Source organism: Toxorhynchites rutilus, chromosome 3 (genome assembly GCF_029784135.1).
Source record: "Toxorhynchites rutilus septentrionalis strain SRP chromosome 3, ASM2978413v1, whole genome shotgun sequence".
NCBI lineage: Eukaryota > Metazoa > Arthropoda > Insecta > Diptera > Culicidae > Toxorhynchites > Toxorhynchites rutilus.
Genome location: NC_073746.1, coordinates 248,103,314 through 248,127,059, shown reverse-complemented (window position 1 = coordinate 248,127,059; position 23,746 = coordinate 248,103,314). Strand labels below are relative to the sequence as shown.

Sequence of the window (23,746 nt, the reverse complement as noted above, 5' to 3'; positions counted from 1 at the left end):
AGGTTGGCGGACCCGAGTGGCGTGATGTACCAAACGGTTCCGTAACGATGCAACATGGGCCTGGGCAGATGTCTGATTGTTTACGTTGATATTTTCATTACCTAATAAAAGTAAAAATATTCTGAAATTTTTCAAACATTTTTGCACGGATAATGTTAGTGTTACGTAACTTAAGGGAAAAGCCAACAACAAAATTGTATGTTTTTCTCCGTCAGTTATCGTACAATCAAATTTTCGTATGTACTCCGACTCAATGTCACCTCGGCCTCATTCTGAATGAAGTGCCGACAAGATGGATTTTGCAACAATCATTTTTCAAGTGATCGATACAATGGACTGGCTCCCACAATCTCCGGATCTCAACTCGATCGGCACCCTGTGGGAAACCGTGAATCGCGAAATAGATCGTGACGGTTTCGATACACATATATTAATCGAATACAATGGAAATAAGTTCGTTGACAATTGAGACCTTGTCGATCAAAAATCGTTATTGTTGATTAAAAATCCAGAAGGTACAGTTTTATTAACTCTGAAAACATCACAATCACATTTTATAAATACAAATACAATAAATAAATTAAACCGAAATAAAAAAAAAGTAAAATTAAGCAAACCCCGCAGGCACATTTCAGTACATGACACTGTCTTTGCGCAGCATTAGTGCTAGCCGCATGTCCTTGGGCATCAACGTTTGCCGATCGCGGTGTATGGTACATCGAAAAGCATCTTCCATCAGCTGTACGCCGTATATTTCCGCTGCTTCCTGGAGGCATAGCAAACTTTCCGAGGTTATCCGCAAATCCATGCAGCTGTATTCGAGCAGTATCTCGCGGATAAGCCGAGCGAATGGAAGCTTTGGAAACAATAGATCACCATTGGATTGATACTTTGCGATCTCCCGTAACGCTTTTGAGCCAGTTTCAACTGCACTCCTTCTTGCCACAGTTGTGGTTTTCCTTTTCGAAACATTGGTTTTACTAGCATTCGAAACAAGTGGAGTTTCATTTTGATAGTCGACATTGTCACAGACGGATGACCGACTCAAGCTTGTCTCATCATTTGCATTTTCAATTGTTGATTCAGCTGTATAGGGAACTGTTACGGTATTCCCGTCTACAACTACGGCCATTGATTGAACGTTCAATGCGCTGGTTGGAGTTTGCGACCCAGTGAGGATTGAAAACTCTTGGGCTGGTGGTGACCTCGACGGGATATTATATTCAGGGCTAACTTCCGAACCGAGCATGTTGTCAAAAATGTCAGAATCGGTGGTTTTTGCAACATTTTTCTTTTTATTTCTTTTCGTATTTTTTCGCACCATTTTGCCTTCAATTGTTCACTTTTGCCTACAATTGTTCACAGGATTTGCCTACTGGCCACAAAAAAACGATGCGCATTCTTTGTGTTATTGGAACGCTTCGAACGGTTAGAACAGACAAACATTTCAATGTGTGTTCGTGACCTAAAGTCCTAGTTACACAGTGTAAGCTAGCATCCGAGCTACCGTAGATATTATAGCAATCATTCCGGTATAACTACTACACCATGTGACCATTCGCCGACCTATTTTTCGAAATCTTTATGTTCTGCGAAGTATTGCTCTCCAAGTGCAGGTATCTTTGAAACAAAACGGCGAATGGTGAAAAAACGACAAAACGGCGGGTAAGATAAAATTTCTCGGATAAGGGTATTTTTTTGCATCCTTCACGTCTTTAGCGGTGTGCGCCGGTGCGTTGTCATGCTGTAATATCGCGTTATCGTTTGATAAGAGGACTCGTTTCGTTTCGTTTGTGGAGTACTGTGCTTGCATTTGATGATTGTTGTGAAATTCTCATCGCGTTGCACTGAATGAAACTTGTCGGATGCGGCTTCCATCAAGTCTCTTCAAATCCTATCTGAAACAAGCCGAAACGTGTTCGAGAAGATCACCAACCCGAGGAGAAAAAGAATACGTAGTACGACGAACATTTGAACCGGGACGCATCGTGAAAAATACCTTGGAAGCCCCCGGCTCTTTTGCCGCCGTTGTGCAATTTCATTCCAGCGTACGTCATATGTAGTCGTCTCGGTCCTGGTGAAAGTTACAAGCCAGGTGTTTTCCAACATGCTTCAGAAGACAAGTATTTTGACGTTTCAGTCTCTCCGTCGCCTGATACCGTTTTGAGTTCCAGCTGCATCACCGCAACTTCGACTTTCACGCCTGCTCGAGTATTGATGATGAACCAGAATGGTCTTGGTCCTGATGGCAGGAGTAGATGGGGGGTTTTCCAGTCTGCTTCAGTGGGCAAGTATCTTCACACTTCGGTCTTTTCGTCGCCTGATGCCCCCTCGAATTCCAGTTCCGTGCACCTCGACATCTGCGTCTACTACTTCGCGTTCCAACGTTCTCTCGTTCAATCACTACCAGGAAATCGTCGGCTGTCGCTATCTAGGATCAATGCTACGACTTCGTTGTTCTCAAGGAGACTTGGTCAGACTCACGGCTACAATTGTTGAAGTTTTTCGTTGTGATAGAAATGCTGATAATAGTCGTAAGGTTAGAAGCGAAGGTGTTTAGTGACTCCAGATTCGAAGCGGGGCTGTAGAAAACCAAACATGGAATTGCTTGGTGGACACTTGGTGACCGTACTTTATATCTGTGTGCGTTGAAAATTCCTCCCGACCGATGACGAGTACATTTATCATATGCAGATTATCTGAAAATTTACCTTCGGGTTTGCTCAATTGATAATTGTCGCTCCTTTCAAAGACAGCTGGATGCCTTCACCGATTGGTGTATTCTTAACCGAACGAATGTAAACCCCGCTAAATGTTCTGATATCTCTTTCTCGCGCACGAGACAGACCATATTATATGAATATGTCAAGCTCGACACAGAAATCGAGCGCATTAGTCAAGAACCTAGGAGTGATCTTGGACACGCAACTCTCGTTCAAATCGCACATCTCGTTCATTGTTGATAAAGAATAGAGATGAAACGGGTATCCGGTAACTATCCGGTATCGTTGTTCGAAATTGAATATATATTAACTCATAACATTAATTTATTGACAGTACTCAAGACTAACCATTGATAAATTATGATGGATGAATGAAAACAGCAATCATTCGCTAACTGGACTTTCTTCAACTGAACTTATATTTAACTGGCCGTGCGTTAACTGGGCTGCCAAGCATTTATGTAACAATAACAAACGTGAAATTCGATAGCTGGATAGTTTTTTTTTCGGTCCAGTTAACGAACGATTTTCAATTTTTGTTAATCGGTTATGCTTTGCTTCGTACACCAGACCAGCTCCAGAGAACAGTTTTTCGCTGTAGACAATACTGCAAGGAGTTGAAAGATAATCTTTAAAGTTTGCCAGTTGGGGGTATTGCTTAGTGTTTAAAGACCACCAAATATAAGGATCGTGATTGCGATTGATTCGAAATGTTTTGACGTAACAGTCGATTTGGATTTAATTCTTGACAGCGACTCTGAAAGCTGACTAATATATTCATTTGCCACTTCGATAGAAACAGTGTCGTGAGTCTCGCGTGTAAGGTTTGATTCAGTTTCGTCTCTTTTGCTTCGTTCAGCAGATGTTGAAGACGGTGATGAACTGTTAATCGGAAGATTCGTCGAAAGATATTTTATATACTTGAATGATATTTTCTGCTGAGCTGTTTCATTTCAAGAACTCCTAAATAGTCTGACATAAACTCCGGGTCCAAATAGATTGCAATTGGGTAATTTGGATATTCTTCTGAGTAGTTGAAATGACTCCCCAATCCAGCGTTTAAGGATGCTCTCATGCGGGGCAAGTTCGGTGTTCTATGTGTAGTCTCGTCCTTGTCTAAATACTTTTTTGTTTTTTTGCAGCAACATGCGGAATTAATTCGAATATATAGAAGAGGTATCCTCTCTCAGATTATCACCCATGAAGACAGTTCTTAATACTTTAATCTTGAATGCAAATAATTGATTGATATTCTTGACAAATTTGAATTCGTAGTCCTTACTCTTGCTCGTCCAGTATTGGAACTATATCAATATATCCACAAAAATCTTATCACTGTAGCAGAAAATCCTTATCAGAAAAAAATCTTTGCAGAAAACTTTTATTCTCTTTCAAAAGGTATTCATTCTAAGCGGAAAATTCAATCATCGTTTATTATTATTACTATATTATTATTATTATTCTCCTTAAAATGTAATCCTTTATGTGCTTCATGCACACATGCATTCCGTCCAGTTTCGTATTCGCACCCGGCTGTCGGATATTCGGCCATCCGGACTCAAAGCTTGCCGGATGTCCGGTATCCGGCCAAACTACTGTACGTCCAGTCCAGAACTCTTTCGTTCATCTTCACACGTTCATCTACCATAAATGTAACGGATATCTACTGCCTCTAACCCCTCTACTCTAACTCGCTCTGTTTTAGAGTATGGTTCAGCATTTTGGACTCCTCAATGCAACAACGGCGTCGAAAGAGTTGAATCAGTTCAACGACGGTTCGTGAGATATGTATTTCGCAGGTTGTAGTGGACGAACGGGTTACGAGAGTCGTTGTTAGCTGATCAACTTAGAACCTTCGTCGGTCCGTAGATAAACAGCCAGAGTTTAGCTGATAGCTGACGCTTTGCTAGGACGGATCGACGTTCGACCTCGACCTTTTCGAAATAATGCGATGCTACGAATACCCGTACAACGATATGTTCATTGGATTCAGTGATTACAAAGATTATTCAACAGAGTGACCATGCTGTTCGAGTTTCAATTATTCCGATCGCTTCGCTGGAATTTTAGTTCTTTTTTCCTGAACTACTTCAGTTTGCCATATGAATTTGGTTTTGATATAAGGTTTACTCCAGGACATTTTTGTTAACTTGATTATTTTCGCTTTTAATAATAATAATATGAAGTGAATTATTCTAAGAAAAGTAACACTTTCCCTCCTGACTATTGGATCTCTTTTGACATTTCTATTGGATTATTTTTGACAACCAATTTGAATCTATCCGCATGACCCAGGTTTTACTATGTTATGATTTTTCTATGTGATGACGTTGTGTAACATTCATGTTTAGATTTGAGTAGGGGCCCTTACGACCTGTTAATGAATAGACAATACACAAATTATCCTAATTGATTGAGAATCCCTAGGATTTCTTTGTTTCAGATAACTAGAAAGGCTGAAATCGTGTACGCCAGTGCACTGTTTTTCGAAATCCTAGTAAAATGTGATGTAATAGGATATGATGTGATGGAGAAGACATAATTTAATACATTAAATAAAAATCCAGAATATCTCCGATGTCCGCTAACCACAAAGTCAGAAACGGGTTAATTATTTAGTGTTGGCTGATCGCTGTCTAGAATGACACTAAAAGGAAATGTTGCAGAGTCACGTCATTTAAATCTCCGTTCGTTCTCCGAACATTCTTTTCATTGACTTTCTCTTAAATTAATAGCTCAGATTGGAAACTTATTTTTTGGTGTTTGATAGTTTAAACGCGAAATAAAAACCTTTTTTTAATGAAATATGTGGAGAAAATTGGTCAAATTTCTGATTTTCGGCTTGACATGCAGTACTATGTACAGTTAAAGTATGTGTGTCATGGTACAATGGTACCTGCAGAACGCTGTAAACTTACAACGCTAGTACAGCTGTATGTCTGTCCATGGTATTATTGACAAGGGCACGGGTAAATAAGAACAAAAATGTGCAGAACAAATGCGTAGGAAAATGGAAATACTTCCAATTTTCGTTAATTTGAACCGTTTACGGGTTAGCGAATCGCAATGCGTAATGCATCGAACAAATCTTCGAGAATTTGCGATTCGATTGGTATGCGAATCATCAAAATTCGTTCGTAGTGACGATAGTCATTACCGTTAACATCAGTGGCGTCGAAGTGAAGCTTTCGCACCCGAGGCGGGAGAGTTGATTTGCACCCAAAGAAATCAGGGAACGTTTATTCAAAACATGTCCACGTAGACACGTTAAGTATTTTTTAAAGTAAAACATTCAAGTTAATAATAAAAACTTAATGAGATCTGTTTTGTATTTACACGATTTTTTGAACTTCACGCCCACCCTGAGTACTCAGTATTCATCAATAAATAGACGGAACTGCCTGAGAGTGCTGCTCGGTCAAACATCCATATTTTTTCATATGACTGAACCTCTTTCCTGAAATATTTTAAAGGTAACGCACATGAACTAGGATTCATCAATTTATTCCAATCGGTAATAGAGGTCCATTAAATCCGTCAGGATAAAGACACCCAATAACACAAAGAATGTTGGATTTTTTGTAGTATTAAAAATTACGACTTAAGTGCGGGTTGAATTCAGCTTTTGCTCTTGATGACAAAACTGTTTGGTTTTTTTTCGAGAACTCTCAAGGATTTCTGAACATTGAAACGAACAACAAATTCTTCCATGAGCGTACTGGCCGTATCTCTGTTGATCTATTTCTTGCAATGATTTAGTTCTTCATTGATGTCTGCTAATTTTTGTAATACGCTTCTTTTGAGTTGTCTGGAAAGTTCATGCTGCTACTGCTGATAAATTAAAAGAAAAGATTAATCCTTGATGCACATGAATTAGTGGATTCGCTACAGATGTCGAAATACCTCGTTCATGAGAAACGAAACATCACGAAAAACGCTACAATGCATGGACTACATATTAACCCATATTACAGAACCCGATCGGATTTGACATATCCCAGCAAACATTAAATCGTATAATTTTGCATGTGCCAAGTCTTACAAGAAATCCGAATAAATCATAATCGCATATAATATCAATCAAAGTATGTATCGTGTATATTTGAAATCGCATAAAATGTTAAAACTCGATTTTATATACCATTATCAAATTAAGTCGCAATTCGGTATAATAAAGATCAATTTTATGTTGTACATAGTCGTAAAATATATTTAATCCGCATCATATGCGTATATTACGCTGATGCAGTTTGTGTGTCGTATAAGCGTATAATTTAAATCGATTCAGTACTGCAGTAAATCGTGTTGCATGCTGAAGAAAATCATGAAACAGTAAATCATATTAAATCCTAATAAAGAACATATTACATCATATTGAAATGTCATTGAAATGCTGATGCACTCGAAAGTTCTAACCGCTGCTGAATTAAATTTCAGATAGCCGCGCGAGATAGCTGGTGGATGATAATCCAGACGACCGGAGTTCGAATCCACATCGGAGCAGTTTTCACCAAACATCAATCTGTGGCATTTTAAACATATTCCACTCCCAACACAAGTCAATCAAACAATTATTATTTCTACGAACATAAATACTCATATATAAAAATGGCGATTCGTGAGGTTGTAATAAACGTTTCACGAAAACATTTTGCGCCATTTGTTTTTTTCTATGTCTGTAATAAATCGTATATAAGTATGGCAAAAGTCGTGTTTGGTGCTTTGACAATTCATGAATATAATCATATTAGATCGCAATTCAATTCCAACATAATCGCTATTATAGCCGGTCAAAGTTGCATATTCATCCAAACAAATTCGGCAAGCATTTGCCATGTATGTATATGGCCTCCACTTTTGCATGCATATGCCAGTTAGGCGCATTATATGCCAACCAAATTTTAGGGCATATGATGTTATATATACGCTTGTTATGCGATTTAATGTTTGCTGGGATCGCAATCCGAACGAAATAAACTTTTGCATTCTTCATTTCAAGGTTGCATCATTTGCACAATCCGATATGATTTGACTCGATCAGATTAGGGGGGATAGAGACACGAATTTCGGACGTTTCTTCGAGCTCCGAAAAAGTAAAACAAAGAATATTTTGACGTGGGACTACGTCTAACCGGAATATATGGAGGGTAAAATGAAAACCTAAACACAGAACATGCAGGAAAAAATTAAAGATTTCGAATGCCTATAGGTCGAACATTTCGTACTGGATAGGAGAGATGTTTGCATCACTTGATAGGGAATATTTCTACGCATCTATCGCAACTAACAAAATGTTGTTTTTCATTAGATAAACAATTGAATAACTGTAAAATATTAGGCGTTATCTAAACGCCCTAACTGCATCGTTTTGATTGGCCCGATTTACGGTTTCCCTAACACAGCCATCAAAACCAAGCAGCCTTGGGGAAATCGGCATTGCAAATACATGAAAGTAGGGGGTCTTTTGTTCTCATCGAAAAATGTTCCCTAACACAGACTTTAAAACCAAGCAGCGAAATCGGCATTTCAAACACACGAAAGAGCCTAGAGGCGAGTGAACTGAAAAGTTTAAACCCTCTTAAAGCCAAAAAGAAGAAAAAGAACACACGAAAGTAGGGGGAGCTTTTGTTCCCACCGAAATGTGTTCCCTAATAGAGATTTCTAAACCAAGGTGCCTGGAGAAATCGGTATTTCAAATTCATGCAAGTCGGGGGTATTTTTGTTCCGACTGGAATGTGTTTCCCTAACACAGACTTCAAATCCATGAAGCGTGGAGAAATCGGCATTGCGAATTCATACAAATCGGGGGTATTTTTGTTCCGATTGGAATGTGTTTCCCTAACACAGACTTCAAAACCGAGGTTTCTGGGGAAATCGGCTCTGCAAATAAATGCAAACTGCGAGTACTTTTGTCCTCGCTTGCCTTTGTGCAGAGTGGAATATGTCTGTCCTAACATGATCTTCTAAACTTAGGAACCTGGGAAAATCGTGCAGCCACTAGAAGCGAATGAACTTCCCAGTTTCAAGTAAATTCGAGATTCGAGAAGTATGTACACTTTTGGGATGTAAACTTCAGAGGGAAATGTAAAATAAAATAATCGTTTGATAATTTTTTTTTGTCTTTATTGGAAAGATTTTCAGCCTTAGGCTGGTTCATCAAACGTTTGATAATTCTTCCGTACATATATTTTGTTCTAGTCATCATACCAAACGTAAAAGGTCCGTCATTAAATTTACTTGTAACGAAGAACAATCAATCACAATAAATGAATTGACTTTACACGGCATTTGTTCATTTTTTTCACTCACAGAGCAAATATATTGAACTCAATTGAATTTGGAAACTGTTTCATTCAATCAAGAATTTAATCAATACAAACGAATGATTGCTAAGCTAAGGTAGTTCCACGTGAACCTTGCGGTTATATCATAGATATAACCCACTCATTTTTTACCATCCATTATATCACTATTTGTTTATCTATCTTTCAGCAATGAAACAAAAATTGAACGGAAAAAAATATACCCATAATTAAAAGCTGATCAAGTGAGGGGGTTCAGAAAAAGTTGTGCCATGGCGAACACGATTCCAGCCTTTCTGGTTATCTGAAACAAACAAATCGAACAGATTTTGAATCAGTAAAGATGCGACTATCGCATGAACCTCGGAAAAGTCAAAAACGTGTTTTTTGATAAAATGGCGGAAATTTGAAGAAAAAAAATGCTGTTTAAAACAATTTTTTCAAGTTACTTGATTTTTTAAAATAGTAAAGTTACGAAATTATGATTTTTTATAGGTTCATGCGATAGAGAGATGAATACAGATTGTACTCAAATAAACATAGATCGGGTAAGTAGAACTTGAGATATCGTGTAAGTCAGTTTGAAAAACAAACAAAGAAGCTTCTATGTTAAAGTTAATTTTTGTGGCCGTACTACATAAGATATCGCATCACAAAAATGGCTATAGTTTGGTAAATAATGAGATTTTCGAAAAGTCTCTTCAATGGTATATTCTTAAATGTCTGAATTAGAGAAATATGAAGAAAAAAATTGTTTTTTTAAATTTCTAGACTAGAATACCCTCTTAAAGAACGCAAAATTGTGCTAATTCAAAATCCGGCCGGATTCCGAAATAAGGGTTTATTTTACCGAAAAACACTTGAAGAGACTTATCTCAATCTGCGATTCGTTTGAAAAAGGCGACGAAAATACATATTTGTAGCAAATTGTAAAGGACAAATAATTCACAAGAATGTTGAGTTAAACAAAATCTTAGCAAGTGAATGGAACCCCGAAGCAGGTTTCCGCTTGAAGAAAGTTATGGCTGGGTCTGGTAGGACTGGAAGAAAATCTGTATCATGAGCTTCTGCCAAGCAACTAGTTTCGATGAATTCCAACAAGTACTGCTAGCAGCTGAACGTATTAAAATCAACGATCCAGAATGCTTCTAGGGCACTTCTAAAACTCCACCCGCCTTACTCACCAGATATTGCATCTTCAGATTATTAACTGTTAAGATTTTTGTAAGAACAACTTACTGCATAGTAGAAGTTCTGAGAGGATGGAATTTTTAAGTTGCATGAAGGATGCTGAAATATTCAGGAAAAAATGGTGCATCTATGATCGATGTCTACAAAAATATGCTTCTGGTTTTTTTCTTAAAATCGGCACGAATTTTTCAGGACAATATTTAGCATGATTTAGCAATTAAGCGGTGTAGGTCAACGGAATCATCGATCACGATGGTACCGCAGATGTTTTGTTTTTACTAGGTTCATTATGATGACATGTGCCTGATGACTAAGGCACTACCGAACCTGTAAAAGCGAAAGTCATTGATGTTTAGACGAGAAAATTCTGTTTTCTAACAAAGTGCTTGATTTCATTGTTTGATTTTTTGAAAACTCAAACAGCCAGCCAGCTTTAATAAACACACTCGAGAATAAGTCCACAATTGATATTTTAAAAAGGATATGGAGATAACGTAAATGGAATTCGGAAGAAAATAATAGGCTCCCGGACAATGTTGAAAAAAAATCGAAGAATTCAAGACAAAGCGTTGCCATTAGTAAGGCTATAATTTTTATCAAGAAAAATATGGAATAGAAAATAGAAACAAACGTGAAATGAAATTTAAGCGAAAAAAAAGACGGGTGGGTAATGTCGGGGACATAACCGGAGTGACGTAGGACTATACAAAGGGGACAGCTTTTGTTAAATATATATTTTAAATATATTGTTTTATTTTCTTCTTCTACGTGAATACCTACCTATCTACCTTAAAAATGGATTAGTTTACTGTTTACTCTTCATGAATATGTTGATGGTTCTGAAAAGAACCTTTGGTGTTGTGTTTTTGTTATCACTCAATATTCCCATCTTGTTCGGTTAAACCTTCCTGTTTAGCTATTGCGTTTGCCACTCGCCACAGCTTTCACAGTTGGAAAATTTCTTGCTATCCAGCTTGTGACATGTTGTTCAGTAAATTACATTTAATGCGACGTGCCGGAGAAACACTTTGCCACTCACTGAAACTAATTGTTGCCTTGATGAGCGCCGAACCGAAGCTACTCTGTTCTTTATGCGGGTTTTCTGATTGTCGTGAGCAGCTTTGCAAGCCAACTCGAGCACTCCGACGGCCGAAACTCTATAATCGCTGTTAGGTATACTGGTGCTCCGGCACCAATCCGTTCAGCCTAGTTACCCTTGCGGAGCAATCAGTGAATGCGACCAACAGGGAACTGGAGACCTGCACGGTTCGAGTGAGACTTTGCCTTTCCTTTAACTTGTCCTCCTTCGTTACGTCCACGATGCCGATGCCGTACAACCACACGGGTTTACGGTTTGAAAGAAAATAAGATATTTTTTTGGGGTCCGCGTGTTTTATACTCTAGCGGTACACACTCACAGGATAGAGACAAATCGGCAGACTCAGCCAGAGGGGCGAGTCCAACGAGACGAACGAATGAGCGTTAAAAGGGAGCGATGGCAAAAAATACATTCATAGAGGCGAATGAACTGAAAAGTTTAAACCCTCTTAAAGCCAAAAAGAAGAAGTAGAAGAAAATACATTCATTACGATTTGTTCGCTCGTTGGATTCACATGCAGGCTAAAAAGGGTCCTTTTCAGGATCACAAAATTATCTTCAATCTAAAAAGTTTATTGTTTTGTTATCACTCGATATCCCCATCTTGTTCGGCTAAACCTTTTCTGTTTAGCGATTGCATTTGCCACTCGCCACAGCTTTCACAGTTGGAAAATTTCTTCCCATCCAGCTTGTGACATATTTTACAGTAAATTACATTCAATGGCACGTCGCATTACCACCACTCAGTATCGGAATGGAGGTAATTTTAACCTGTAATTGAACATTTGCGATGACAGTGGTACAGTGTCAACTTTCAATGTGGGGTCATAATTTGGACCCCGAACTCTATGTTTACAAAAGTGTCCAACTAAATATGTCGCATTACATGTCCGTCCAATTAGTTAAATGTCGAGATAAGTGTAAATTACTGTACTTTCAATCTAGAAGCAATTTAAGAATTGGTGAAAATCAATAAGCTCAGAACAACTGCCAAATTCACATACTCATCATATCCTGGCAAACAAATTATGAAAAAATCAATTTGTGTTTTATTATTATTTTGGATATTGTTTTAGAAAGCATTGAACTGTATTTCCTAAACTCTTTTTTGGAAGGTTTAATGGCCCTGAAAAGCGCCTTGTTTTATGGAATGGTTGCAATTTAGAAAACTTAGTACTCGTGGTTTTGAAAAAAACCATTTCGAACGCCCTCGATGCCGCCTTGTTCTGGATTTGCCACCAAAGCAGTTTGTATAAAGAACAAACTTTTTTCTTCTGTTACCTGATGCCGTTTTGCGATTGCGTTTGCCACTCGCCACTCGCTGCAACTGCCTGTTGTCTTGATGTCCACCGAACCGAATGTGGTCTGTTCCGAATGCGGGTTTTCTTATTGTCGCGAGCAGCTTTGCCAGCTAACTCGATCACTTCGGCGGCCGAAACTATATAACGCCGGCTAGGTGGACTGCTGCACTGGTACTAACGTGCTCGGCCTAGCTACCCTTGCGGGGAACTCCAGATCAACACGGTTCGAGCGGGATTTTGCCTTTCCCTTCACTTTTCCTCCTTTACCATGTCCAGACATGGCTGCTTGGATTGGTTTGTTGATGTGTTGTGATGCGAACCGATGTGGTGTACGGTTTGAATGAGAATGATCGTTACGGCAGCGGAGCGGGGATTTTTAAGCTGACTGGCTGGCTCGAGAATTACGCATGTGTGAGACTGCGACCAATGTTTCGTTCATTTTTTTCTTCTTCCTTTTCAATCGTGCTTCATTCTATTTTGCTGCTGCTCTGGTTGCCCGTTTTGGTCGGTACGATCTGAGGAGCACAAAATGGACCAATCAAAAATGGGCACATAGTGTATTTTGACAATGCTTGATATTTCACAATTATTCAATTATTTATCTCCAGAAAAATGAAATGTTATTCGTTATGATAGATGCGTAGATATATTTCCTATCAATTGTTGCAAAAACCTTTGCGATCTATTGAGAAATGCTCGAGTTATAACCGTCCAAATCTTGCATTTTTTCCTACTTGTTCAGTGCCTAGATTTCCATTTCACCCCCTATATCTTCCGGTTAGACGTAGTCCTACGTCAAAAATATAATTTCTTGATTTTTTCCTCCAAACCGGAGGAATGTCCACGTGGACAACAGGGGGAGGGGTATAAGGAATGTCTACGCTTGTCCACGGAGGGGGAGGGGGGTGTCTAAAATTATGCTTTTTTTGTCCACATGGTATGTGGACGGCCCCTAACACTGAAGTTTAGAACGATGCCAACTCTATTTATTTCTTTACAGGCAACAGGTAGTTTCCTCTTTACAATCTAGGCTCCCTAATTGACAAGATGAACTGTCAAAACGTGCAATCCAATCTTTGTGTCGTCATTTTATATATTTTCTGGTGTGGGTCACGCGACCATAGTGGTACTTTTATTCGAAATCATTTGTTAGGAGAAAATCTGCTCACCATAATCTTTTTCAGTAACAGTAAAACCACAGAGGAGACAGGAATAAATAAGTGGTCAAACAAGAGGTAGTCATGAAATCGAGTTGTGTCTTCGCAGTGCTGCTTTTATTGGTAGCATTGCCTTCCGCTATTCACGGTACCGATGTCCCCGTATTCATCTGGGGCAAACCATCGTAAGTAGCGTACAAACCTTTTCGAGATAATATGGCATGCATTCGTGTTAGTTTTAATTAGCTTAATCTGACAAAATTCATGCTGAGTGAGGTGAGTCATGTGATGTATTTTGTTCGTTCCAGTGTCACTTATGTTCCTGCTTTATCGAGATATGCTACTTCGGAATTTGGAGCCTTGATTGAATCACAAACAGATGAGCATACGTTTACGTTGATTTTTGCAGAGGACCGTGTATGTTCATGTTCAATTATTTCTTTTGTCTCCAAGGCTAACAAGATTTCGTTCCAGCTCTCAACCGAGGATCTGAGCCAATGCAAGCTAAATACTCAAACTTGCTTTCGTAACTTGGCGAAGCTGTCGCGTAAATCCTATCTGCCTAATGTGAACGAGCCATTGCAAATTTTCCAGCAGGGAACCAACGAGATTCAAAGTGTCCAAATTTCGGCTGATGGCACTCTCAGCGAACGAATTGTGCCGAAAGGTGGGGCAATTGCTGTAGTTAATTTTGATGGTGATGACTTTGCGTCACATGATGCGCTTATCGATAGCTTATATAATAAGCTACGTGCCGAGTTCGGAAACATTCTAGCCGTATACACTGGCAAGACTCCTTCCTTCCGCTACTCCAAACTGATCCGTCGCACACGGCAAGCCGCACAAGCACCAGATGTCCCCAAGATTCTGACTGTCGAAAATATCTTCCTTATGGCTTATGAAAAGTTCGCCGTGGGTGCTTTCGGTAAAAACCTGTCCGAAGTAACTCTGGAAAAGGCTGAAAAGAATGACACAGGCAGTTCTGAAACTACCCTGCAAATTGACATCAAGGGCGCCAGCGGCCCAATGCTTTCTCTGAACTTCCTTCTCGCTCAGGGTTCGTGGGAAATTGTACGATTAACTTACGACAGTGAGCAGTATTATTTGCGCCACAGAGTACACATAAATCAACACTTTTCCTATCACTGCAATAGCCTCCAGTATTACACGCACGATATGAAAAAGCAAATTATCTTCGGGGAAGTCCAATTGCAGCCGTATTGGCCAACCGAAGGGAGAAGCGAGTTCAAACGTTTCGGTGATTCGTGGGACTGTGTTGGTTTCACCAGTCCAGGAATTCTCACCGGCCTCTTCTTGGTGGCTATCTTCATTTTCATTGGTGCGTATGGTATTGTCTGGATGATGGATATTCGTACGATGGATCGCTTTGACGACCCGAAGGGAAAGACCATTATTGTTACTGCTGCTGATTAAGCACGTAATATATCCCACCGACTGGTTCAATCAGCATGCCCATTCCGGTAACGATCCACCAGTCGTTTCAAGAGAAAAATAAATCATTTCAACATTACACGGAAGAAAGTTGAATTTCATTTACTTAAACAGAAATATCACATTCTCAATTGTTTGTCCAACGACCAAGTTTTAGAAATGACTTTAACGAAAGTCATTGATGTTATTTTGATTATCGACGTTACTGAAACCTTAATCTTCAAGAATTATTTTTTCCGTTCTTCCGAAAAAAATATTCGCCTCAACTTACATTTTTGTTTCTGAACAAGGTTCAGTCCAATGGTTTTTTTTCCAACATCACAATGTGTGATCTTTTATCAAAGCAATATCAATAATTTTTATCATTTGATGCCAAAACCTTGCCAAAGTTGATATATATCATTCGATGCCAAAACCTTACCATATAGAAGCTTTCCGAAGCCATGACAAATTATCAAAGTTGCTGTTCGATTTTTCGAACGCTTGGCCTAAAATGGGTTAAGCCAAGCGTTCGAAAAATCGAACAGCAACTTTGATAATTTTTCATGACTTTGATAGATTGTTTCATTCATACCGATGGCTTGGAAGTACAATACTGATACAAACAGGTAAATTTGAACAAATCCATATTATAGTTACAATTATTACACAAAAATGTTTATTCTTAGCTGTTCCTACTGTCAGAAAGGCCAACGATTCTCATGCCTCGGGAAATCAAAACGGACGGCTCGCCGAAAGGTCTTGATTGACATCAAGCAACAGCAACATCCGCGGAGTTGGTCCAGTTTTCTAATGGGACGAAACATGACTCTCCCGAGAGGGATATTTCGACAAATGAAATCGGGAGCAGCACTATCAACATCTCTAATGAAAAACCTAGTGATTCTGCTAGTTCTGAAAGCTTAATTCAAGCACTGCAGTAGGAGGTATCGGAGAGCTACAGAGAGCTTCATGAAGCTAAACTCTGAATTACCGAACCACAATTTCCCCTAGGTTTTGATCTAAATAGATTATCTTTACGCAGCAATGAATAAATGTATACATTTAGCTAAAATACAAAAGAAATAAACTTATTTAGACACATTCATTATACCGTTCCATGATACTTGCAAAGCTAACACGTCACAGCCTCACTATTACTAATGCACTAGTCAGTCCAGACTACCTTTTCATATACGTATCCTGCGTGATAATTGGGTAATCGAGATGTATTAATTACATGATTTAGATATATAACTTTGACACGAATAATGTGCAAGCATGATGTTTACAATATTTGTAAATGTTATAATCCATAAAATGTCTGAATACGTGCCAAATAATCATCTGGTGATTGATTAAAAGTTAGCTCAAATGAGGGACGCATTGACATCAATAGAAGGTGGATATTAGAATCCTTTAAAACATGTGAATCCGTATAAATATAACTACTGTAAATCATGAAAAAGATAATTTTACAGAAAGTTACAGAAAGCCCAATCTTCAATATTCATTTTTTTCCGTTCTTCCGTTTCTCAGAAAATGACAAACAATCAAAAAAGCGCCAAACAAAAACATTGACCAAAACCTACAATTTTGGTTCTGTAGGAGGTTCAATCCAACGGTTTTACCCTACATCACAATATGTGTTCTTTTATCAAAGTAATACCGTAGAAAAGTTACATATTTTTACATTTTATTAAGTTTTGTTTTGTTCGATTATCAGTTAAGATCCCTACATTAAGACCCACCGCCAGGTATACAGCCATGAAAGAAGGCGGGTAGCCAAAGAGCAAGAACAATGGGTAAATAAAGGAATAGCAGCTTCCTAATAGAGATATAAGAAATCCGTCTGTGGCGATACGGGTAATTAAATAATGTTTCTTGTCAGATATAAAAAGGCGAAACAATGTAAAATAAATTAGTTCTAGTCTAGAGCTCAAACCTATAACATGTTTCTATTAAGTACAGAACCTTAAAGCCCTTAACTTATGTACATAACCTATACTTCCCGCACTTTGTTGCTTTATACCGAATTTATTGTCCAATAAAGCTATTCAAAATTGAATGAAATCGATGGTAAGTGATAGCTAATAAATTGAGATATCATTTGATGCCAAAACCTTACCACATAGAAGCTTTCCAAAGTCATGAAAAATTATCAAAGTTGCTGTTCGATTTTTCGAACGCTTGGCCACCATTTTCTTAGAAACGGAAGAACGGAAAAAAATGAATATTGAAGATTGGGCTTTCTGTAACGCCAATAATCAAAATTACACCAATGACTTTTGTTAAAAAAAAAAGATTTTTACAGCTTGGTCGTTAATGGGTTAATATGGATTAACTTCATAATTAACCCTCCCATAGTCGTGAACTGGGTCTCACAGTCTGAACATTAATAACACTGTCCTGAGGAGGCTAAATCCTTTTTTGTTCACATTTTTGAATGATCTAGTTCAGCGCAAGCTATGCCAAATCAGGTATTCAAATATTTCAAAACATACATAAAATTATCTTTTTCATGATTTACAGTAGTTATATTTTTACGGATTCACATGTTTTAAAGGATTATAATATCCACCTTCTATTGATGTCAATGCGTCCCTTATTTGAGTTAACTTTTAATCAATCACCAGATGATTATTTGGCAAGTATTCAGACATTTTCTGGATTATAACATTTACAAATATTGTAAACATCATGCTTGCACATTATTCGTGTCAAAGTTATATATCTAAATCATGTAATTAATACATCTCGATTACCCAATTATCACGCAGGATACGTATATGAAAAGGTAGTCTGGACTGACTAGTGCATTAGTAATAGTGAGGCTGTGACGTGTTAGCTTTGCAAGTATCATGGAACGGTATAATGAATGTGTCTAAATAAGTTTATTTCTTTTGTATTTTAGCTAAATGTATACATTTATTCATTGCTGCGTAAAGATAATCTATTTAGATCAAAACCTAGGGGAAATTGTGGTTCGGTAATTCAGAGTTTAGCTTCATGAAGCTCTCCGATACCTCCTACTGCAGTGCTTGAATTAAGGTTTCAGAACTAGCAGAATCACTAGGTTTTTCATTAGAGATGTTGATAGTGCTGCTCCCGATTTCATTTGTCGAAATATCCCTCTCGGGAGAGTCATGTTTCGTCCCATTAGAAAACTGGACCAACTCCGCGGATGTTGCTGTTGCTTGATGTCAATCAAGACCTTTCGGCGAGCCGTCCGTTTTGATTTCCCGAGGCATGAGAATCGTTGGCCTTTCTGACAGTAGGAACAGCTAAGAATAAACATTTTTGTGTAATAATTGTAACTATAATATGGATTTGTTCAAATTTACCTGTTTGTATCAGTATTGTACTTCCAAGCCATCGGTATGAATGAAACAATCTGGATTGAAGTGATGCGAGCAAATGTACATGTGTTTAGTATTGCTGTTTAGGTCCTGTCCAAAGAATCGAAGCCATTTCTTCCGAATAGTCACATCCCTTGGGGATCGATGGAATGATAATTTGCGGGATATGTTTTCATAATTCGAGTTGGACTCGAACCAGGGTATCAATGACTAAACACTCACGCATCCGGGTGCCACACATCGAGCCATAGAGTTGTCTGAAAATAGAAATACTTTATATATATTCTTTCGCAGTCGGGCCACCGTAAAAAGACCACTTTAAAAAGCAACACAGAATCAACACATCCTGGGTACTTTAAAAAGCAACATTTAATGGTTCACTAACCGTTATTTTAAATTTAATGGTTCACTAACTCCTCTATCTCACGTATTATTGACATATTTTCAAACAAAATGTAGCAAAACAAAAAAAACACTTGTTATGAATTGCTTTACGATCGCTGCTTTCCGTCAAAGCTAATAGCGAATTCGTTTTTAAAACTGAGTCAGTGCCAAACTGACTGTAATAAAAAAACGTTTTCAGTTTCACGAATGCGGTGGTTTGTTGGTGTGCGTTATATAGTCTGATTTGTTTATATTTACGACGGCAAATGTACAGTGTCGACGTCTGGTGGTGATATTAGTGCTTGGGAGGTAAATTGTTCTCCATCAGATCAGAAGGGCCAAGTGCAGTGTAAACATATAAAAGTTTGAATGAAAATTTTTACTTAATATTGTTTGATTACCTAACACATGTAGTTCTGACACTCACTTAACCATTTGTCGATGCATTTCCTGTTTGTTCCACAAATAATTACTATTATAATATAAAACCATCATTAGACACAGTTTTCGTTCAATATTCTGCGATATCGGAAAAAAAACTTTTATTTAATCACATAAAATAAATATTCGATACGTTAAAGTAAATTTTTCGTTCATAATTTTGATTTTGAAAATTATTCCACCTGAATATCCATCATTATTTTCACCTCCCAATGAAAGCACACGTAGCTTAATGCCGTCTACTCTACTCTTCAAAATCAGAATTCGAATTGGACTACGATTCCAATAATACAAAAGCAAAAGCAGCAGGTTTTCCATTTTCATAGTCTTTATTTTTAGATTTTCCAAAACAATATTCGGAACTTGACAGTTCAGTATAATTGTATTGGTGAACCCGAGTGCCAACCCGTGAAACATCTCAGTGCGAAACTAATAGCGAATTCGTTTTTGTTCAGTTTCAACCCCAGTGCCGCACTAACTGCTGTCAAAACGTTTTTTTATTCACTCAGTTTCGCACTCAGTGTCGCACTAGTTCGCCCCGAAAGCTGTTAGTTTCGCACTGAGATGTTTCACGGGTTGGCACTCGGGTTCACCAATACAACTATACTGAACTGTCAAGTTCCGAGTATTGTTTTGGAAAATCTAAAAATAGAGACTATGAAAATGGAAAACCTGCTGCTCTTGCTTTTGTATTATTTGAATCGTAATCCAATTCGGATTCTGATTTTGAAGAGTATATTCGTGTAGACGGCATTAAGCTCCGTGTGCTTTCATTGGGAGGCGAAAATTATTATGGATATTCAGGAGGAATAAACATGCTCTCAAAATCAAAATTAGGAATGAAAATTTACTTTGACGTATCGAATATTTATTTTATGTGATGAAATAAGAGGGTTTTTTCCAAGCCCCGGGCAAGGGGATATGATCCGCGAGTCAAGATGTGCTACAAATTTAGCTGTCATTGCCAAACCTATCAAATTACTCGGCGAACTCAAGGCAAATCTATGGAACAAGGTGCGCCCATTCGCTAACTAAAAAAAGAATTGTTTTTTGAAAAAAAAATTTATGTGAAATGTAATGATCATGATGATCACAAGGGTCTGAATGATAATATAAAACGTAGAACCCTAGGTTGATCACTTGAAATGTAGTATTATATTATAATGTAAACCAACTTAAGAAATTGAAAGAATTTAAGTGAAATAGAAGGGTTTGAATGAATTCTGCATTATTTCAATAATTTCAGTTGTATTTAGCTGCTGCTCATGCTTTATTCGAAAATTTGCGTTTTGCGTGCGGAAAAAATGAAGCGTTTGCCGAATAAAACGTTCTATTGAATAGAGTTCACAAACCGTGCACAAGTGTATTATGTTTTGTTTACAGGTAATTCGTATATTTTAAAAATGGCTACAGTATGGTTGTGAAATGTTGACCCACCACCATATTGAGATGCTTAGAAGTATACGCCTTGGATGAAAAGTGAAAACAAGCTAAAAAAAACAACGGACGTGTTAAATTTTTGAATTTTGAGTTGAATTTTGCGATTTAATCATGAAGTGTCTAGTGCCGTCGTGCCCAAATAGTTTTCGGTGTATGACGGATCATCGTTCCTATTCGCGGCATCGGTTTCCGAAAGATACGAACAGACGACTGCAATGGGTGCGAGCTATTGCAGCTAATGACAAACGCATAATTGACATGGCCATTAATTTCGGAACGGCAGCAATTTGCTCCATGCACTTCTCCCAAGATTGCTTGAAAAAAACCAAACTGAAGCATACGTTGGTTAACACTGCGGTACCCACGATCTTTGGGAATCACTGCGGAGTGTTGGGGTTGGTATAATTGAGTTACGTTAGTTACAGTGAACTATGGATTTTATATCATTTATTACTTTTTAGCGCTACCACAACCGACGGACAAGCATCTCCCGTGATACCTTCAGTGTCGTCCGAGGTTGTGGATCATATTTCCGGAAAAAGTGTCACTAAGAAAAGACCATTGAGGTATATATATCGTCGTTATGGTTGTTAATTAATAATTTTATATGAATTGTCATCAATTGTCATTAAATAAATTCAGGACTATCCGATATGCTGGAGATGTTGCTACCGGACGTTGGGAGAATGAGCAAATTTCTAAAGCTCTTCCGAAAATGCAGACACAGTTTGTTCGATACCGGAAAACGATCAAACGTCTGCGAGACCACAACAAACGTTTGAAGGATAGAATAAAAGCTATGGAGGAGTTCATGCTGAAGCCTCAAAATAGAAAATTGCTTCCCGAATCGGAGGAAATTCTGGTAAGTGTTTCACTTATTTTAACTGTATTTACGCTATTCTCTGAATATTGAAACTGATGTTCTATGGATATAATTATATGATTTTTGTTTCTATATTACAAGAGATTTGCCAAGAATAACGGAGTTTTGAAGGAGTTGTGTGCCATGAGGAGAGGTCAGCCTTTCAGTGAGGCATTACGAAAATTTGCAACAACGCTCCATTTTCATTCCCCTCGAGGATATGGATACGTTCGACAAATTTTTGGGATAGAAGAATGTTGGAAGATTCCTGTAGGATACTTCCTTACCGATGGTGTGAAGGCGAAGGACAAGAAGAACTTAATGATAATAGTTCTTCAAAATCTGCACGAAGCGGGGGTCAAAGTGGTAGCAGTAACATTCGATGGTACAAAGACGAATATAGCAACTGCCAACGCTCTGGGGTGCAACCTCCGGATTGATTCTGGCCATCCGCTAAAAACCAGTTTTACTCACGTTTGCAGTTCATATGAAGTGTATATATTGCTTGATGTAGTACATATGCTTAAACTAGTACGTAATACACTTCACGCTAAAAAAGTTCTGTACTCAAAGAACGGCGAGGTAAAATGGGAGTACATAGAAAAATTGAATGCATACCAGAATAGAAGAGGCTTTAAGATGGCAAAAAAACTTTCAGACAATCACGTCTTTTTCGAGAATAATAAAATGAAAGCCATATTGGCCATCCAAACGCTGAGTAATGGTGTCGCATCAGCACTGGAGCGTTTAATTTCCGAACCAGACTTTAAGGAATGCACTGCCACCATCGAATTTTTAAGTGTCTTCAACGATATATTCGATATATTCAACAGCATGAACCAGGACGCAAAGGATTTCAAGAAAGCTATTTCGATTGAAAATATTGACCTTCTCACACCTGCTTTTCGATTTGTGGAGCTGTACATAAAAGGTATAACTTATTGTAAATTTGGAACTAAAAACTATTAGAACATTTTATTTCCAGGCTTGAAACTAAATGATGGTACCTCAATACTCAAATCTAGAAATCGAACCGGCTTTCTAGGTTTCCTGGTTGCAATTGAGTCGTTCCGAAATTTATGTCGAGAATACTGCGAAGAAAATACCATCTTGAATGCAATATATACATACAGGTTAGCTCTCACATCTTTTTAATTGGCTCAGTCATAGCTTAGGCTATTTTTCAGGTTTAGTCAGGACCATCTCGAACAATTTTTTGGATATATCCGATCAAAATCTGGCTCAAACAACAATCCGAATGCTGTGCAGTTCAAGGCAAGCTATAAAAGGCTACTTCGGCACATCGAAATAACGGGTTCTGTGTACGCCAACTGCACGGATCTTAGTATCATACCACTTTTGAGTTGTTCTGAGCCTGCAACGAATCACCTCAACCTACCAGAGGTTTTAAGTGATAGTTCAGAGGACTACGGAACTGGCAAGGAGTGGGAGGTATTTTGTCACGATGATATCACCTCATATGCATTTGAAACCAATATTGAAAGGCTTACAAAACAAGTCCATTCCAAAATTGCATGCTGTGATTGTAAAAGTTTTCTGTTGGATTCAGAAGCAATGATTATGATCCAAAAGGCAGCAGAATTTGAATTTATGGTACAATATTCATTGGTAGCTTAATGAAAGAACTAATAACAACAATACACTTTTTCAGGCGATAGCTGGAGGACAAAGAAAACGCAATATTGATGCTCAAGTCGTTTTGAGAAAATCACTGGCCTGGAGCACTCGTCTTGACATACTTCTTCCATGTGACATCAATCACCAACTTCATCTGCTGCAAATTATATGTAGTACGTATATAAATAACAGGAAGTATATGCACAAAACGTGATTGACTTCAAACCGTCTATTAGACAGAAGCTGACAAAACTAATTCTCTTCGAAGGCAACTGAGCAAGTCTCAGAGCCTTTCTCCTTCGATGAGATGTTCAATTTCATTGCCTGTTTGATTAGATTCTAATCATTTTATGAACTTAATTTTTTGGACTGTAAGGTAGTTCGCCTCCGCGCGGTGCAGTCTGGGTAGCGCTAAATGA

The 23,746-nt window shown here is 38.1% G+C and overlaps 2 protein-coding genes and 1 long non-coding RNA gene across 3 annotated transcripts; 1 reads left to right on the top strand and 2 right to left on the bottom strand.

Annotated features, from left to right (window-relative positions):
* Window positions 1-519: 519 nt before the first annotated feature.
* Window positions 520-1,447, bottom strand: LOC129779958 (uncharacterized). Its single transcript, XM_055787767.1, has one exon. The coding sequence runs from the start codon at window positions 1,322-1,324 to the stop codon at window positions 632-634; it is 693 nt and encodes a 230-aa protein (XP_055643742.1). The 5' UTR covers window positions 1,325-1,447; the 3' UTR covers window positions 520-631.
* Window positions 1,448-13,611: 12,164 nt separating this feature from the next.
* Window positions 13,612-15,314, top strand: LOC129776394 (V-type proton ATPase subunit S1). Its single transcript, XM_055782020.1, has 4 exons — window positions 13,612-13,741; window positions 13,800-13,957; window positions 14,081-14,189; window positions 14,247-15,314. The coding sequence occupies exons 2-4, from the start codon at window positions 13,857-13,859 to the stop codon at window positions 15,204-15,206; spliced, it is 1,170 nt and encodes a 389-aa protein (XP_055637995.1). The 5' UTR covers window positions 13,612-13,741; window positions 13,800-13,856; the 3' UTR covers window positions 15,207-15,314.
* A 2,777-nt stretch (window positions 15,315-18,091) lies between these two features.
* Window positions 18,092-19,321, bottom strand: LOC129779471 (uncharacterized). Its single transcript, XR_008743671.1, has 3 exons — window positions 18,948-19,321; window positions 18,548-18,819; window positions 18,092-18,487 (listed from the first exon to the last, which is right to left on the bottom strand). It is a non-coding gene; the product is annotated as an uncharacterized LOC129779471 (long non-coding RNA).
* Window positions 19,322-23,746: the final 4,425 nt, after the last annotated feature.